Consider the following 20439-nt stretch of genomic DNA (forward strand, 5'->3'; position numbering starts at 1 on the left):
AATTTGTGGAGGCGGCAAGGGAGGAAAGAGGAGGAGGGGCTTAAACTTCGGCGAGCGGGGAGGAGGAGGAGGAGGAGGAGGAGGGCCGGAGTAGCTCGCCGGTTCCGAGGGGACCCTCGGGGGCGCTTGCAAGAGCGCGCCAGGTGGGCGGAGCTGCTCTCCAAGGACTTGAACACTTTTTTCCCGGCGCCCTCCGTCTCTGCTTCAGTCACGGCTCCTTCTTGGAAACAATGGGTGATGCGAGGCGACTTCTGGGCTGCCTGGCTTTGCTGAGCCTCCTCGGCTTAAGTAAGTTGCGGCGTTCTTTCATTCGGGAGGCGGGAGGGGGAAGGTGGGCAGAGAGAGGCACCGCGTCCCTGTTTCGGCTGCGGGGGGGGGGGGGGATTCCAGAATGGGAATCTCCTTCTCCATCCAATCGCGCGCAGACTCGAGGGTCTCTCTTCTTTTGAAAAGTCTGCGCCCCCCCCCCCCACTCCCAGCCCTCCTGGGGGGGGGGGGAAGCGGCGTTTCCGAATTACCGCTTTTAATTGTCACACGCTCCCTTCCCTTTTGGAGCAGGCTGGAACAGGTGCCGTCTAAACCCGGTGGAAGTTTTAGCGGGCTTGGATTCCTCCCTCGTTAAGTTAAAGCGTGGTTGAACGCCCGTGGATCTTTCTGAGGACAAGGAGGGTGCGTTCTAGGTTGAAATCAATGGGACGGAGCTTTTATTTTTGGGTGGGTGGGTGGGTTGGAAACCATCTCCGGGCTGGGTGACTCTGTTTTTATGTTTGCATATTATTGGCCGCGTTTCCAAAGACTTCGATTGGAGGAAAGTGCTCTACTATACTGTTGAACATAATAGCCCCTGGAAGGCGGCAGGATGAGTAGTCGCGATGAACGAGAGCCTCCTCCACTACCTTAGTGCTTGCTGTGTTGGATTCCAGGAGTAGGGCACTCAAGCTGTGGAAAACGAGGTGGAAACTTGTGAGGAGTTGATGCTGAGCTGATGCTGATCAGGCAGAATTTAGGTTTACTTATAACAGGATTATAACAGGAGCTGAGTTGGAAAAGACCTTGAAGGTCATCTAGTCCAACTGCCGGGATTCGAACCGCTGAAGTGTGGACATTTCTGATCGACAAGCTCAGCATCTTAGCCACTGAACCACCTAGCCAGGCTTGAGCCACCTTCACGGGGTTGTTGTGAAAATAAGTTATAAATGCTGCTTTTATGCTTTTACTATATTATATTGTACACAGTCCAGAGGTCCTCTAAGAGGGAGATAGGAGATTATTATCAAATTATTGATAATAATTTTCTTATTATCAATAGCAATAGCATTTAGACCAGGGGTAGGTTCTAAATTTTTTTACTACCTACCGGTTCTGTGGGCATGGCTTATTTTGTGGGCATGGCTTGATGGTCATGTGACAATTCTTTAGGATTTAGCAGAGGTACTGGCCTACCAGGCTTTTAACTGCAGAGCTGTACCCGGCCACTCATTTGTTTTTGGAGGCACTGGTCTACCCATTTATTTTTGCAGGCATCGGTCTACTCATTTGTTTTCTTTTAACACTGATCAGCTGTAGGGTGGCCCTTTGAAGCCCCACGCAAGAGTCTAAACAGTTTTTTCCCCTCTAACCGATCAGCTGGGACTCAGGAGGCAGCAATAGATTGGGGGTGGGGTCAAATAAAAGGTAAGAATAATGCAGGGGGTCTGGGGGGGGACAGAACCGGTTCAGTGACATCATATCGTCACAACTACCGGCTCGGCGGAACCGGGAGGAACCCACCACTGATTTAGATTTATATACTGCTTTTACAGCTCTCTCTAAGCGGTTTACAGAGTCAGCATATTGCCCCCAACAATCTGGGTCCTCATTTTTCCGACCTTGGAAGGATGGAAGGCTGAGTCAATCTTGAGCCTGGTGAGATTCAAATGTCAAACTGCAGGCAGCCTGCAGCCAGCAGAAGTAGCCTGCAGTACTGCGTTCTAACCACTGCACCACCGCGGCTCTTAAGCAGTAATAATAAGTAAATAAACAAATGTAAGGCGAAGGCCTGCAGGTCCCCTTAAGCATTTAGGAAGCATATTTGTAAATAAATATCACATAGGACTAATGGGGTAGTCCTTGAGTTACGACCACAATTAAGCCCAAAATTTATGTTACTGAGACATTTGTTAAGTGAATTTTGCCCCATTTTACAACCTTTCTTGCCACAGTTGTTAAGTGAATCATTGCAGTTGTTAGTCACACCTTTAAGTTAAGTGATTCTGGCTTCCCCATTGATTTTGCTTGTCTAAAGGTTGCAAAAGCTGATCACATGACCTCAGGACATGTAACTGTCATTTATATGAATCAGTTGCCAAACATATGAACTTTGATCATGTGACCATGGGGATGCTGCAACAGTCGTGTGAAAAAAGATCATAAGTCACTCTTTTCTGTGCCGTTATAACTTTGAATGGTCACTAAATGAACTGTTGTAAGTCGAGGACTACCTGTATTTCTCTTTTCAGATCACTTTAGCTATAAATCTTTTTGGTGTATGGTTTCAAGTCAACATTAACTTCTGGAGACTGTCTGGACTAGTCCCTGCAGTTTTTGTGGCAAGAATTCAGAAGTGATTTGCCATTGCCATTTTCCTAGGGCTGAGACAGAATGACTGGTTCGAGATCATCCAGCTGGCTTTGTGCCTAAGGCAGGATCGGAACTCATTGTCTCCCAGTTTCTCGCTTGGTGCCACTACCCCAAATTGTATCTGTGTAACCCAGACTTAGAATATTTTATTTCAGTAATTCTTATACCCCTGCTTTAAAATAAATTAATATTATCCTCCTGATATCACCAATCTATATGAGTTGTTTCACATATCATGCTTGGTTTTAATTTCCTTAATAATGATTTATTATATGAACTAATAAATGCTTGCATACTGTGACATCAGCCATTCTTTACAAATGCAATGCAGGGTTCATATAACATAATAAACCACATTATGGCTTATTGTGTTGGATGAACCCAGACACTGTGATTTTTGAGAAGTAAGATTGCTTGAATTCAGTGTACTAGCTTCCAAATAAATGAATACAGGATAGTAATCGTTGCTGAGTTATACCTAAATAGAGTACTGCAGTTCAAAACTGAGATGAGATGTTATCTGAAGACTTCGGGGTGAGGCTGAATCTGCTCTTACTTCCAGATTGCAGAAATCATTTTCTTTACTCTAATTTACATTTATAGTTTATACATTAAATCCATGCCAGAATCTATAGAACAGAGCATCTTTTCTTCACCAGAGTTGGTTACTTGAGTTTGGAAATTAGATGGTGCTCAACAAGAAACAATGGTTGGAAACTAATCAAGGAGAGAAGCAACTTAGAACTAAGGAGAAATTTCCTGACAGAACAATTAATAAGTGGAACAACTTGCCTGCAGAAGTTGTGAATGCTCCAACAATGGAAATTTTTAAGAAGATGTTGGATAACCATTTGTCTGAAGTGGTGTAGGGTTTCCTGCCTGGGCAGGGGGTTGGACTAGAAGACCTCCAAGGTCTCTTCCAACTCTGTTATTCTATTTCTATTTCTTTTATTAGCAAAAGCCAGTAGAGATGAAATACATTCACATTAAGTGAATGTGAACTGTGGATATATGAACTCTGTTGAATACTTGGATGGGTTAAGACTCTTTGCAGCCATTTTTTGTCATAATATTTTCACCCTAACATTCCAGAGTGTAAAAATCAGCCTGTTATTTCATCTGAGCTGGTTATTAAGCTGGACGGCATACAAAAACATTTACCTGTGAGAAGTTTCAACTTGTTCCTAACTAAGGGAGACATTGCAGAATGTTAACAGCGCTCGAGGGACGAAACCAGATACAGAGACAATAACCTTTTGCAAGAATTGTGCATGCAAAGTGTCCTGTATTCTGTGCTCTCTTCTGAAAGAACGAATTTTCAGAGCGTGGAACATTCTCTCTGCATTTTTATTTAATCTGTCTTTTATCCTGCTGGTGAAAGTGACTGGGGTTTAAACAAAGGCCCTGGGTTCTAAAAGGCACTTGGCTAGAGTGACAGGGTTATGCCAACGATGTTAAAACACATAATGGATGGAATTTAGAACGTGAAACTGAGTGCCTCGGTGAAAGCCTGTAGCAAAATAAATGCTGATTTAATGACTTAAATTACTGATTATGTTGAATTTAAACTTTCTGAAATGGGAAAAATGCTTAAAGAATGGCTTAGGCATTAATGTTAAGCTATGTTTGCTTATGCCATGGTTTGTGGGATTGCGGGAAGTGGATTGCGGGAAGCCACTCCTTCCCAGAAGAATGAAATATTTTAGAAATATTAAAAAGTCAGAATATTATATTTCCCTAAAGGAGAAATAGAGAAACATGCTCTTGGAGACAGAAAGCAGTGCCCAAGTCTTTCTTAATAGCCCTCAGCAGATGTCAGCACTTAAGTCAGAGATCTTCAAACTTGGCAGCTTTAAAACTCGTGGACTTCAACTTTTAGGAGTTGAAGTCCACAAGTCTTAAAGCTGCCAAGTTTGAAGACCTCTGACTTAAGAGATAAAGAGATAGCTAGCTCTATTCATAGGCAGAAATTCCCTGCAGCAAGGTCTTAACAAAGGTAGAATTAGCCCTCAGCCACAATAGCAATTACCCAACAAGCCCCTTCATTGCATCAACCAAACTTCAACCAAGCTTAGCTCAGACAGACTCCTAGGATTTGTACATGCCACCGTGGGAGTCTGACAACAGCCAATAGAATACACGTTCTTGCACAGGAACAGAAAGTTCAAGTGCAAAGAAGGTATAAAAATCCCTCACTTTCAACTCCATGTTTGGCCAGATTTAAGGAATGAATTTTGCTACTTCAAAAGCTAAGCACAGCGGACTGAAGATTTATTTGCAATTATTCTGAATGGTATCAGGGCTGCAAAAGAGATGTTGTTGTAATTTAACTTGGGGGATATGGTTTAAAGTTTTATCCATTAGTTGCAGTCCCTGCTATGAGTTTTCTCCTGTTCCAACAGCAAAAAAAAGGGTACACAGTTTGTTTTCCTCCAATAGCCCCACCTGCACCTGGTGTGAGTCAGCAGTTATATTCAAAACGTGTGTAGGCTAACTTTGAAGAGTGGGTGGGACTGCATAAATTTTCTTCTCTCTGAAATAATGCCAAAGCATTAAACGTATAAAAAATAATATGGGAAAAACAAGACCATTAAATCATTTTAAGAGCAAATCTTTGCTATTGAATTTTCAATTGTGTCAAGAAAGATGCAGCAATTTCTGGGAAGGAGAATGCCTTATTCATGACTTAAATTACTGATTATGTGAAATTTCAACTTTCTAAAAGTTGAATAGGAAAAGTTAGTCAAATTAGTGGCTCTAATAGCTAAATAGAGAGGTATTAACTACTTTTAAATACCTGTTATTTCAAGGGGTTTCCCATTTCCTAATGCCAACTTCTTGAAATTTAAATGCATCAGGCATTAGAACATTTGTATGACACATAAAACTTGGTTAAGTTTTTTGTGGCTCAGTTTAGTTTTTAACAACATCATAGTTAAGAATAAGTTAAGAGTACCGTCTTTTTGTATCTTCTTATAGTATGGTACGGTACTATAAACATGAGGAAAAAGGAAAACAAATCCCAAAATTAAGCCAGTTGTTTAAGCAGTAAACACTGCAGTTTAAAATCACCTTGAAGGTGATAGATTGAATGCAGAGCTTGTATTAACTATTGTTGATGTTAGATATACACTGTCTTCAAGGATAAAAGAAATGGTTGCTTCTATCAACTTTGAAAATACTGTTTGTCTCTTGACTATCTCCTGTCATTGATAGCATACTTTGCATTGACCAAGAGTAGACAGAAAGGAACATTTAAATCTCTTCATCAGAAACAAATAGCATATAAAGAGTATATCAACAGTATTTCAGCCGCCAGAGCCCAAAGACATTGCAACTAGCAAATAACCCACAATCACTGTAGGAAAATTTGAAGACCAACAGGATTTCTCATTCAGGGTGCCCTCAGGAAGCTTTCTTGTCTTCTGTTTTTCCCTTTCGTTTGAAAGTTTTTCCTCGCCTATTAATTGGGAGCAAAATACATGTGTTATCCACTAGAGAGCTTGTATTTGTCATAAGTTTTGATATCAGGGCTCAAAAAAAGGACAAAGTAATGTCAGGGTGAATAAAAATAAATGATTTTTTTTTTAAAAAAAAATCAGATTTCTTTGATTTAAATCGGATTTTTTTGATTTAAATCGGATTTTTTTGATTTTTATCAAATTTAAATAAAAAACTTTTGGGGTAAAAATCTATTGTAAGATAGTTTTCTATTTAAGATACATAAATAATTTAGTTTATTCAGCATGAAATGGAGCTTAGTTATGTAGCATGAGGCTGTATATTCTGCAACACTGGGACTATCGGTGAGTCAACAGTGGGTCAAAGGAGTAGCAGAGATGACAGTTGCTCTTTAAAAATTATGATTTAAATCGAGTTGATTTAAATCAAGCCTTTTTACTAGTGATTTAAATCATGATTTAAATTGTGATTTAAATCAACTCGATTTAAATCAAATCCACCCTGATTATAGATGCTGTTGTTAATCAGCTTTATTAGAATAACAAAACTTTGCCAGCATTATCCATAGAAAGATTGCTGAATTCACATAGATCAAAAGTTTCAGGCTATCTCAGAAATTAACAAACACAATAGGGTTTTAAGCCGTTATAATTGCTAATTAATGAGATACTTGTGATCTGTTTCATATTTAAGTTGCACCTGCATAGCCACTCTTTCTCTCCCACCTTCCTATTTGTTTTCCAATCCATTAGTTTAATTACTCTGTGCATTTGAAAAGTGAACTACAGTTCACAAAAACGTACGCTTTTTAATAAAATATGTTAGAAAAGGTGCTACTCAACTCTTCTTAAGTTTCCCCTGCCACCCTGTGGGTCAGGATACTGCAAGGAGTTTGGTTCCTGGTGATATAAAGCTGGGTGTTGCTTTTTGTTTTGTCTTCTCATGATGGTCCATCTGTCCCTTTTTTGTTTGATAGGTTCTCTGCTGATTGGGCAAGGGGATTTGAATCACTCCCTTTGAGATCCAAATGGCCATTGAATTATGAGTGAATATGGCACAATTAGTATTAGAAGCTGTATTTATAAAGGAGATTTATTTTACAGAGGTAATTGAATACTGTAGAAAGGAAAAGAACTATATATATATATATATATATATATATATATATATATATATATATATATATATATATATATATATATATATATATATATATATATATATAGTATATTCACCATACAGCCTTCTACTTTCAAATTCCGAAAATAATTCACGTAGAACTCCCAACTTCTGCTAGATTAACAAAATGTTTAAGAACACTGTGAATATAATTCAGATTGGGGACACTGAAGTCAATGGATGTGTTTGTGAGTTTACATCATTTTTCAGAAAGACTTTGCTAAGCCATGAATTCTGCCAAAAGACTGGGGCATTCCTCATTCAGGGCAGTTATTTTCATCTATTCGTTCCAGGTGTTTTTTGGGGAAGCTTTGTGCAGACTTGCCACTATTTCCATGGTTACAATATTGAAAGGCATATGAGACACAAACTGCATGCCAATCAGAATAGTCTGTGAAGCTTTATACCCGAAGCAGAAGTTTGAAAGTTCCAGCAGTTCTTAAACAGAGACTCTAAGGGGATCTTTTAATAAACTTATTTTATTCTTTATATCTATGCCAATTAAGTTTTAGTAATGTGTTTAAATTGAGTCTTTTCCATGTGGGGAAGAATTAATAATAATACTATTAAAGAAATCACAGATTCTGCATCAGAGGTTGATCAAAGCAACATCCACTGTTGCAATAATGAATTGAATGCAGAGGCAGATAATTACCATATTTTTCGGAGTATAAGACACACTGGAGTATAAAACGCACCTTAGTTTTTGGGGAAGAAAATAAGAAAAAAGCTGATTGGCAGGCGGATGGCCTCCCAGAATACCCCCAATCAGCTGTTCCCAGAGGTGAATTTTAGCAACAGGTTCCCTGGTTGTGAGCTCTGTGCCTTGCTTTTTTTTTGCTTTTTTTTCTGCCTCTGAAACTTCTGAAACTCTGTTTCAGAAAAAACTTTTTCCTGCCTCTGAAAGCCTCCAAAACAGCTTCAGAAAAAAAAGCCTCTGAAGCTCTGTCTGGGGGCTTCTTTACTGAAGCTCTGTTTGGGGGCTTTTTTTTCTAAGCTCTGTTTGGGGGCTTTTTTTCTGAAGCTTCATGTCTGATGCTTTTTTCAGCCTCTGAAACCTCCTTTTGAGAAGCTGGGCAGGGCTACATTCGGAGTATAAGTTGCACCCAGATTTTCACCCTCTTTTTTTGGTGCGTCTCCAAAAAATACGGTATCTTTAGTGTTTTGCAGTCTTTCCATAGGCAATCTGTCTGAAGAGACACCTGTGATTCTGCTGAGAGGGAGGGGGCGGGGGAAGTGAGTGAATGAGAGTGAGAGTTGTGGAATTAGGAATAGGGAGACCAGTGAACCAGTTGACTTTGGGCCAAACACTCATGACACTTAGCCTATTTGTTTGTTTCTTTAAACCCCACATTTAATATTTTTACGAATAGCTCAAGGTGACGAACATATCCAACACATTTTTGTCCTCCTATTTTCCCCACAACAACAAGCCTTTGAAATGAGTTGGGCTGAGAAAGAGTGACTCGCCAAAAAATCCTGTTAGCTTTCATGGGATTTGAACTCATGGTCTCCTGCTTTCTAGCCTGGTTCTTATGTGGAGAAATTTAAAAACAATAACAACTGTCTGCCAACCAACTTTGGACTTGGTAGATTTACAGTGAATAGGTCTTCATTCTGCAATAGATGGATTCAGTCTGATCATATGAACAAATAATGCATGTTATGGTCATGAATCCAGGGGAAACTTAAACTTAAAACTACAAATAGTTTTAAGTTTAGTTTAAATTAACTCTAATTGTGCTGCAGAATTGGGCACAGAGAGGCAGGCAAAGAATGGAAAATAGAGAGGAAATAGTAGGACAACACAGAGAGGAAATTGTACAGTTCTGCACTATTGGCCATGGTCCCATCCTCTGCCATTATGCAGCCTCAACAGCTGTACCCTGCGGAAATTTGACCCTTAATTGTAAAAAGGTCACCCTTCCTAGAAAGCATAATTAGGATTGTAGCATTGCCTTAATTTTTTAAGGCAAACACTCAAGAACAGTGTTCTGCCCATATTTCTGTTCTTGGCATTCACAAAGTTTTGTTTCTAAAAATGCAGCAAGAACCGTTCCAGATTTGGCCCTTCTTTCAGCACTCTTCCTGACCTACTAGTACAGAAGCCTCCTTTGTGAACAGAATAAATACAGATAATATGTTCAAAATACTCTTGGGTTTGGCAAGTACCATCAGAATGTGCACATTTAGAAAACAGTCATTTTTAGTACCCACGGTTAGTTAATGATTCCAGAGGTAGTATTGAGTGGCGTTTTACTTCCGTGGCCCCAGAGTGTCATCTGATCATCTGTGACATTGTGGCAAATAAATTTGCCCTCAATTGTTGTGGCAGTCAGATCAATTTTAGAAGAAGAAATCCAATTTGAAAAAAAAAACAATACCGTGCTATATTTGTGGAAGGAATGGAACAAGGACTGTTCTTCATTGATCAGTTTGCTTGCTCCTCTTCACTGTTGCGGATATAAATAGGGGTGTGGAGAACAGGGGAAGCAGACTTAGAAATAGATGTTTCCTGTATTGGGTGACACCAGATAAGTGTTAAAACATTCTTCCCTTCTCCATCCCTTGCAAATTAATAATAAAGGAAACCTTAGCAAACTAGTCCATTAGATTTTTTTGGCTCTTTTATTCGTTAGATTTATATCTGCTTTCCTTCAGAGCTCACAGTTGCACACAGAGTACTTTTTCCCCACAACAACATTCCAATAACTCAGCTAAGAGAAAGTGGCTAACCCAAAATGAGCTTCCGTGGCTGAGGGTGGTCTAGAACCTTCTTCCACGAAAAGCACCCATTTCTTCCAGTTCTTAATCTTTTTATCCTTTCTTCTAAGCATAGTTTCTATTGAATACCATAGAGTTTACTTCTGGGGTAAACATATATGGAATGTTGTTGTTATTAAGCAATGTTTGCTGAAATACAAATGCAAAAAACCCCCCATGTTATATCAACATTGTGCAGGTTTACTTGCATTTCCCTTCAAAAACAAAGGGAGGAGATCATAACAAAGAACAAGCTCCATAGGAACTTTTGTTTTCCTTTTATCTACAAAAAACACTTGGGGAGAAGGGCTGCTTTATTTTGTTTATTTATTTATTTTTGGAACCAGCAATAAATACAGTGTTACTGGAATACCATTCAGGCCTGTTTACTTTATGTTAGAGATGGAAACTTGTGGCTCTCGAGGCATTATTGAATTGCAATTCTCAACCGTCATCACCAATGGTGCAGAATGCTGAGACAAGTAGTTCAACATCTAGTGGTCCCCAGCCCTGCTCTGTATTTCTATAGAGGACTCAATACTGATAATTGGATTAAAAGCAAGGAAATACACAAGGACTGTCAATTATTCAAGATAGTCCAGATCAGGAGTTTGTAATGCATGTCTCCCCTCCCTGTCTTTATGTTCAAGAAAGCTGCCCAATTAACTTTGGACCTGTTTCTATTGGTTCTTCCATAATAAATACTAAATCATCCGCAATGCTTGTAGTTTATATTCTTCTTTTTTAATTTTTATTCCTTTTATTTTTTTATCTTGTCTTATTTTTCTGTTTAAGATTTCTAGAGTCTAGAAGTCTTTTTATGGATGGGGCAGATGGCAATTAAAGACATTAGAAATACTGTTGGAAGAAGGGATTAATTTAACTTGGCTACAGTATAATCAACTTCAACTGAGATGGAAAGAAGAACAAAAAACTGGTATAATGATGCATGAAGAAGAATTGGTTAGACATATAAAAGAGAAAGGTCCAATGCATATTAAGAGGGTTTATAATGTTTTGCTAGAAAGGGACTTGGAAAATGAATTGGTTAAAGATTGTATGATAAAGTGGGCACAAAATTTTGCAGAACCAGTGATGTTGGAAACATGGGAAAAAATATGGGTCCAGAATGTTAAATTTACACAGTCGCAGAATTTGAGGGAAAATTTTTATAAAATGTTTTATAGGTGGCATTTAGATCCTAAGAAATTATTGTGTATGTATCCTAATGTTCAACCAAAATGCTGGAGATGTGATTGCTTAGATGCCACATATTATCATATGTGGTGGACTTGTAAGAAAGTGAAGGCTTTTTGGATAAAAATTTGGTGGGTTATGCAAAATGTTTTGAAGAAAAAACTTCAGTTTTCTCCACAATTGTTTTTATTGGGTATAGTTAAGGGTTTTACATTGGGTGAAACAAAGCTGATATTGTATATGGTGACAGCAGCGAGATTATTGATAGGTCAATATTGGAAAAATGATGCTATGCCCACTATTGAAGAATGGACTTTGAAGATGGCCAGTTTTGCAGAGATGGCGAAGATTTCAGCATATTTAAAAGACTGAACTCAAGAGACTTATGTATGGGAGTGGAAAATGTGGATAGATTATGTGCAGAATAAATATCAAACTAGGAAATATCAGATAGCTTTTAGCTGAATGAATGTATTATGTAGGGATAGATTAATTGAGTTTTATGAAGGTATAAATAGTATACAGGGGGTGGAGGGGTTTAAGTTTTATAAAAAGTATTTTTGATTAGGATTTTATCTTGTGGAAGTCCTGGGGGGGGGAAAGGGGAGGGTTAGGGACGGTTTGCGGGGCTTGGGGGGGGGAAACTGGGGAGAAAATGTATTTGTAAAACTTTTTAAATAAAAAAAAAAAGATTTCTAGAGTCAAAATAAATAATAACGGAGATAGTGGACATCCTTGTCTGGTTCCTTTTCTAATGTCCACTTTTTCTGTCATTTCACCATTTACAATTACCTTTGCCGATTGGTTTTTATATATACACTGCTCAAAAAAATAAAGGGAACACAAGCAGAAGACATCCGAGATCTGAATGAATGAAATAGCCTTATTAAATACTTTGTTCGTTACATACAGTAGTTTTGTGTTCCCTTTAGTTGTTTGAGCAGTGTATAAACTACTGTATGTAATGAACAAAGTATTTAATAAGGCTATTTCATTCATTCAGATCTCGGATGTCTTCTGCTTGTGTTCCCTTCATTTTTTTGAGCAGTATAGTTTTAACTATAGAGAAGTAGAGGAATATGGAGTAGTAGCGGGACTGAAAATTAATAAAGATAAGACAAAAATTATAGTTAAAAACATGAGAGAAAAACAAAAGAAGCAACTAATGGAGAAGTTAGATATTCAAGTAGTGAAGAAAGTGAAATATTTGGGCATCCAATTAACTTCAAGGTGTATTACGGTAAAGGAAGATAATTACTATAAACTGAGAAATCAAATTGAGATAGATTTGGAAAAATTTGCAGTTATCACTAATGGGAAGAATAGTGTTAATTAAAATGAATATATTACCAAGAATTTTGTTTCTCTTTCAAACGATTCCAATAAAGTTGGAGAAAAAATATTTTGAAAATTTGAATAAAATGATGTGGAAATACATATGGCAAGGAAAAAAAAGCAAGAATTAACCTCAAACTGCTCCAAGATTCTAGAACTAGAGGAGGGTTTGGCCTACCAAACTGGGAACTTTAAGATCAAGCAGCGATGTTAACTTGGATTAAAGAATGGATTTTATTGAGAAATACAAGATTATTGTATTACTGGAAGGACATGATTTGCAATTAGGTTGGCATGCTTTTCTATGGTACGGGAAAAACAGGATACATGGATACTTCCAGAGACATTGTGTAAGGAATGGTTTGTTAAACAGTAGGGGAGAAAGTGAAAGAAAAACATTATATGGAAATACCAATGTGGCTTTCAACAATAGAAGCGGGATGGACGTTGACACGTCCAAATATGATTAACATGGAAAATATCGTGAAATATAAGGACATTTAACAGAGAAGGGAGAATTAAAACAGAAACAAGAACTAGAAAAACAAGGGATTGAGACAGACTGGTATATGCGACTGCAAATACAATCAAGATACGACAAAGACTTGAAACAGTATGGTTTTAATTTGGGAAAATCAGAACTGGATGAAATAATGACTGGAACAGATGAAAAATGATTAAGAAATTGTATAATTACTTATTGCAAATTAGATTAGAAGACGAAGTAAAAGTGGCAATGATAACATGGGCAAAAATTTTTGGTTATACAATAGAATTAGAGAGATGGCAACAACTATGGGAAAGGAATTATAAATTAACAATGGCAACTGCATATAAAGAAAACTTACATAAAATGTTTTATAGATGGCATATGTCACCAGAAAGATTAGCAAAAATGTTTAAGGATAAATCAGCTAAATGTTGGAAATGTTTGCACTTGCCAGGATCATATTATCATATGTGGTGGTCATGTATAGAAGCAAAAAACTATTGGATTAGAATACAGGATAGAGGAAATGATACACCAGCGTATAGAATTAAAACCAGAGATTTTTCTATTGGGCATTTTACCAGAGAGATATAGTAAAGAAGATACGTATTTAATTATACACATAATAACAGCAGCAAGAATTGTATTTGCACAAAATTGGGAGGTAGAAAAATTTGTAATAATTGGTTTTAAAGCCAATCGAAGGGTAATAAGTAATCATGTTTGATGGTAAAAATGTTTACTGTTTTGATTATAATCCATCAAGCTGATGTTGGCTCCTAGTGACAAGATAGATAGACTTCATCTAAGACGGGTCAGCAACTCACAGTTCTGAAGCCACATGTGGCTCTTTCATCCCTCTGCTGCGGCTCCCTGTTGCTGCCACAATTTTGAGAGGAGCTTCCCTGTTATGGGGAGGAAAAGCACGGCGCACCAGGAAGAGACTATGGCAAGGGGCAGGTTTTCCGGTTGGCTCCAAAATTGATAGAGCTTTTGGTTAAGACAGGTAGAAGAAAAAGGATGCCGCGCTAGGAGGAGACTATGGTGGGGGAACCAGACTTCCGGTTGGCTTCAGAATTGAACGGGGGGCTTCCGGTTAGGACCTTTGTGGCTCTTTGAATGTTTAAGGTTGCCGACCCCTGATCTAAGATCACCTGCCCTGAACTTGCCCCTTCTGATCTTCCAGTGATACATCCAACATTAATATTATTGAGTCCATCCACTTTGCTACTGTTCATTTTTTTCTCTTTCTTTTCACCTTTCCCATTATAGATTTCTCAAGAGAGGTAGGTATTCATCTTGCTCATATGGAAGATGGAAAACTAAGCATTTCCTATCTTGTTATATCTAGTATTTCTACAGATGCTTTTTCTCCTCAGCCAGATCCCAAATAGTTAGAAGAAAGAAGTCCACCTTCTTCTACTTCTACAACAATTCTGTATTAGTGTCCCCCAGAAACATCCATAGAATTGGAGATATTTTTTGGGGGGGTCAAAATGATTAAAGTAGCATTGTGGCATCACAATACAGACTCTGCCCTTTTTGAACGTGTGTATAATTTATCAACACACATGTAAAAAAGGCAAAAGTTGTGTCACAACTTTTCACAACTGCTTTCATCATTGCCAGTTTTGAGCATATGATGGATGCCTCTGAATACCATTTCTTGTTATTTGTCAGTTTCCTTTATAAAAAATATTTAGGGCTTCTATATTTCATGGTTAGTACATGTTTAAAAAACATGCAATCACAATTCAAAATATGAACATATCTTTGAGTATTTAGACCTGATTCCTGTCTGATGACAAGCATTTGTTTGGTCTTCAAAGGGACCTTAATCACAGGAGATCAAAAATATAACCTTCAATTTGGAAGACAAGAATTGAAGACTCTATGACTTCCACCTGAATAAAGAGTTGTTTGTGTGAGATTTCAATGTTGTAATCATGTAACTTTTAAATCCTAAAAAGAGTTATATTTTTATAGCATTAAGTCTGAACATTTATGCCATTCCAAAAACTTAAAAAAAGAAAACATTTTCTCTAAATAAATCATGTTTTATAGCAATTTGTCGCAAATTTAGTTGTTCCACTTCTGCTACTACTTTTTATTTGTACCTATTGTTTATTTTATTAATATTTTATTTTTACTGTTTTATCCAAATGAGATATAGAGAATAGGAGAATAGAAAAGCAACATATAGCACAAAAACAAGAAATAAATTGAAAGGTCATTATAAGTTGTATACTTTAGGCAGTCTTTTTTATTTTATTTTATTGGAATAGATTTATATTCTCAGTGGGAAAACTATTGTCACATCATTTTCTCTCTGGAGACTTAATCTCTCCAGATAATAAAGCATCCTGCCAAAAATGTTCATTTTCCCTGTTCAAGCTCAAGTTCTTAATTACAGTTTCTGAAGGAAATGAGAGGGACTTTAGGCTTTTTGTAGTTATTTACATTAGAATAATTGACACTTCCACTACAGTATTACAACTGTCAAGTTTAAGTATTTGCAAAATAAGCCATTGAGTTTTCTAAGAAATGTTTATCTACACCAGGATGCAATAGACATTGTACCATCTGGAAAAAGTTCGAAAAGCTGCAGATCAGTGGTGGGTTGCTAACGGATTGGGCGAACTTGTAACGGTGACAGCGGGAGGCTCTGCCCACCTGCCCGGACACTTCTGCGTATGTGCAGAAGCGTCACGCACACGCCCGCGAGCGAACCGGTAGCAATGAGTTTTGAAACCTGCCCCTGCTGCAGATATATCATCTTTTTTCTTTTCCAAACAGAACTCTCATTACCTACCCAAAATGACACTCACAAATATATCGAAATTGTGATCAGACATGTTATGTCCTCAATTTTTTTGAGTGATTTTTTCCTAGAAGTCTGGCTGGGCTTTAAAATTTGAGGAACTTTAAAGGATTTGGGAACTTTTTGGTTCCCCGGAGAACCCCTTGTTAAATAAGTCTAAGTCGTTTTTCACACAGATATCTACTAGTTTCTACACCTTTTCCCTAAAAAAATATGAGTTAATGGAAGAAATTCATATGACGCAATTTGGGCAACCAATTTCAAAAACTTCATTTATATATTGTCATGCTTCTAAATTTGTGAAAAACTGAACTATTTAACTGTTTAAGTTACAGGCCAGGAAAATCAAAAAATACAACTGGAATATGCCTGAAAATGTTGCTCTGTGAAATATTTCTTTTTTCAACATTACAGCCTGCCAACCATCTTTCCTTTCCTTTCCTTTCCTTTCCTTTCCTTTCCTTTCCTTTCCTTTCCTTTCCTTTCCTTTCCTTTCCTTTCCTTTCCTTTCCTTTCCTTTCCTTTCCTTTCCTTACCTTACCTTACCTTACCTTACCTTACCTTACCTTACCTTACCTTACCTTTCCTTTTCCTTTTCCTTTTCCTTTTCCTTTTCCTTTTCCTTTTCCTTTTCCTTTTCCTTTTCCTGGCCCTGCCCTGCCCTGCCCTGCTTATACTTCTTGCTTATGCTTGAATGGGTGTATTTGACTATGTATCAAATACAGCTGTATTTTATGAGGAGTGTAAGTCTTGCCATAGTGATTCACAAGAAACATAATTTAACAGCAAAATGTTGTAATTATTAGTTTTAATTTATTTTTATATGTAAATTTTCTTGAAATTCACAAATTTCTCATAACAGTGCTGAATAAATGTACACTTGATAAAGAGAAGCTCTTATAGATTCACAGGTTAAAGATGTTGTTTTTAGTCACGAAGTCGTGTCCAACCCATCACAACCCCATGGACAACATTCATCCAGGCCTTCCTGTCCTCTACCATCCCTCCATTTAAGTCCATTTAAGTGAGTCCATTTAAACTCACACTGACTGCTTCAATGACTCCTCCATCCAGCCACCTCATTCTCTTTTGTCCCGTTCTTCTTTTGCCCTCAATCGTTCCCAGCATTAGGCTCTTCTCCAGTGAGTCTTTCCTTCTCATTAGGTGGCCAAAGTATTTGAGTTTCATCTTCAGAATTTGGCCTTTTAAAGAGCAGTCAGGATTGATCTCCTCTAGGACTGACCGGTTTGATCGCCTTGCAGTCCAAGGGACTCGCAAGAGTCTTCTCCAGCACCATAGTTCAAAGTTCACCTCAATTCTTCCTTATGGTCCAACTTTCACAGCCATACATTGCAACCGGGAAAACTATAGCCTTGACTATACGCACTTTTGTTGGCAGGGTGATGGCTCTGCTTTTTAGTAAGCTATCTAGATTTAGTAAGCTATATAGCTTTCCTCCCCAGGAGCAAGCGTCTTTTAATTTCTTGGCTGCAGTCCCCATCTGCAGTGATCTTGGAACCAAGGAAAATAAAATCTGTCACTACCTCCATTTCTTCCCCATCTATTTGCCAGGAATTGAGGGGGCCGGGAGCCATGATCTTAGTTTACTTCATGTTGAATTTCAAGCCAATTGCACTCTCCTCCTTTACCTGCATCAAGAGGTTCTTTAGTTCCTTTCACTTTCTGCCATTAGAGTGGTATCATCTGCATATCTGAGGTTGTTGATATTTCTTCCAGAAATCTTAATTCCAACTTGTGATTCATCTAGCCCCGCCTTTCTCATGATGTGCTCTGCATGGGTTAAAGATAGACATATGTAATTATTTGCATATTTGAATACATTTTTCTGCATGCTACAGCTTAATTTAAAAGTACAAAGTAGAATATTCGTGTGGGCCTATGCATAGCAGACAGACTTTAGAAACAACTCTATTTGCATCAGCAAGATGCAGCAATTGACAATAAAGGACCTTGACAAAACATTTTAGTTCACTCCTAGGGCCTACTCCAGCCTTCTCAATAGTGGCAAAGGAGACTCCAGAAATGACATGGTATGAACATGGAATTACTTTTTCAGAAAAAGGTTCACATTGATTCACAAAATAGTTTTGAATAGCCATCCAGTCAAAACTTCTTCATATAGTAGTAAAGCCCTCTTCAAAGTTTTACCTGGCCCTGAATCCTAGCTTGTCCATAAATGACAAAAGAAATGTTGTACGTATTTTAATTGCCATTTCCATTAAACACATTTGAGAATTTACAAGGTACTTGTAGAAAATAGATATTTTGGGGATAACTTCCTATAAGAAATAATGCCAAAATGAATGAGAAAGGGGGAAGCCCTCAAACTTCAATTGGTTTAAAAGGATTACTTTACATATTGTAGTTTAGCTCACTTTCACATGTTCTTTATTTGAGGTGTTGTCCCAGATCCTATTGACATCATTTTAAATAACTTCAAGAAGTATAGAAGGGATCCTTCTCCATGCATTTATTTTCATACTATAATAATAAAGTTAACTTCTAATTTATGCATCTACAGTAGCATCAGTCTTGGACTGGAACTTTTTGCGTGGCACATTGGATTATTTGGGGCCCGTTTCCATCATTTAGCTCAATTTATCCCACAAAGTGCTCTCCCAATGATGTTCAAAAGGAAATTGGACTTCCTTGTTTTTTTTCCCTTGTAACCGTTTCACTTCTCATCCAAGGAGTTTCTTCATTTCTGGTTGAATGGTAGGGAATGGAAGGATTTATATTCTTTGCAATCATATGGTTGTTAGCACTCTGAAGGTCAGTGGTTAGCTCTCTGAGAGTAGTTGAGGCCACTTGGAAGCTTATCTGTATCTTCAGGGTCACCTGAATCAGAGTGCAAATGAGTGTGGAACCTTCTTGATACTGTTGAAAGATCTGTGTAATAACTAGGGGATAGGTGGTATCCTATTCCTCCCCCTCTGATGGAGAGGGTTGTTCAATTTTAATATTGATAGCCTGTTTGAACCCTCTTTCAAAGTAGCAGCCCTGTCTATCCAGCATGTGGAGTTTGCTGTCTTCAAAAGAGTGACCTTTGTGTTTCAGATACAGATAAGACTACTGAATCTTGTCCTGATGGGTTTGTTCTCCTATGTTGTTCCATGTATTTGTGAAGTGATTGTTTTGTTTCCCCAGCATACATTGCATTGTACCACATATACCAAATTGCTCTGTTTATGCCTGGGTGTTTTATCTTTGGGATGGACAAGCTTCTGCCTTAATGTATTCTTGGGTTTAAAGTGTATACATTTGTTGTGTTGGTTGAAAATCCTCCTGAGCTTTTCAGATAGTCCTGCAACTTAAAACTACATTGCCTTCAGTCTGACCTAAGCGTAGTACATAAAATTATCTGCTACAATGTCCTACCTGTCAATGACTACTATAGCTTCAACCACAACAATACACAAGCAAACAATAGATACAAACTTAAGGTAAACCGCTCCAAACTCTATTGCAGAAAATATGAATTCAGCAACAGAGTAGTCAATGCCTGGAATGCACTACCTGACACTGTGGTTTCTTCCCCAAACCCCCACAACTTTAACCTTAGACTGTCTACTGTTGACCTCACCCCATTCCTAAGAGGTCTCTAAGGGGCGTGCATAAGAGCACCAGCATGCCTACAATCCTTGTCCTAATGTTCCCTTTAGTTGTATTCATTTTATGTATTCATAATCATGTTTATACTCTTATCTATTATCTTATATATGCGAAAGAAAGAAAGAAAGAAAAAGAAAGAAAGAAGGAAGGAAGGAAGGAAGGAAGGAAGGAAGGAAGGAAGAAAGAAAGAAAGAAAGAAAGAAAGAAAGAAAGAAAGAAAGAAAGAAAGAAAGAAAGAAAGAAAGAAAGAAAGAAAGATGACAATATTGCTTCATTTATTGTTCTTTTCTTTGTCTGTTGTGGAGGAGCTCCTGCTGGATCTTTTCCTGGATTTGATGAAGGTTCAGTTGGGATAGCCACAGGTTCTGAGGGATTCCTTGATATATTTTAGTTCTTTTCCTTTTCCCTCTTTGCTGGTAGGCAGATCTTCAGCCCAGTGGTGCAGGATTCTAATCACTCCGGTTTTGTGCTCCAGTGGATGGTTAGAATCAAAATGTAAATACTGATCTATGGGTGGGTAGGTGGGTGTTTCTGAATCCTTCTATGTTGAAGTTTCTGTCATCCTTGATTTGTACTGCACAGTCCAGGAACATCAGACTGTTTTCTTTAACATCTTCCCGTGTGAACTTAATGTATCTGTCCACAGAGTTGATGTGTTTGGTGAAGGCTTCCACTTCCTGTGTTTTAAACTTGACCCAAGTATCATCCACATTCGTATACCACTGAGTGAGTGGACTTCTTGTGAAGGAGTTTAGGGCTTTGGTTTCTTCCATGTAGAGATTGGCCACAGTGGAGTAAACCCCGTGACAGAACTGTGTTTTTGTCTGTAGAAACTTTAATTGTATTTAAACTAGGAAGTGGTCAGGCAGAGGTCCAGCATTGCACATATGTGGTCTGGACTGATGTTGCTTCTTACAGCTTCAGTTACTGAAATACAGGT

The 20439-nt window shown here is 38.0% G+C and overlaps 1 protein-coding gene across 1 annotated transcript in view; it reads left to right on the plus strand.

The window, feature by feature from the left end:
* Window positions 1–20439, plus strand: part of ITGA2 (integrin subunit alpha 2) — a 77064-nt gene continuing 56625 nt past the window's right edge. The window contains exon 1 of the mRNA XM_034440857.3: window positions 1–288. Coding sequence (XP_034296748.2) covers window positions 231–288 — 58 coding nt within the window. The 5' untranslated portion in view covers window positions 1–230. The remainder of the gene's footprint in view (window positions 289–20439) is intronic.

This window comes from Pantherophis guttatus, chromosome 2 (assembly GCF_059756535.1).
Source record: "Pantherophis guttatus breed Tessera chromosome 2, ASM5975653v1, whole genome shotgun sequence".
Classification (NCBI taxonomy): Eukaryota; Metazoa; Chordata; class Lepidosauria; order Squamata; family Colubridae; genus Pantherophis; species Pantherophis guttatus.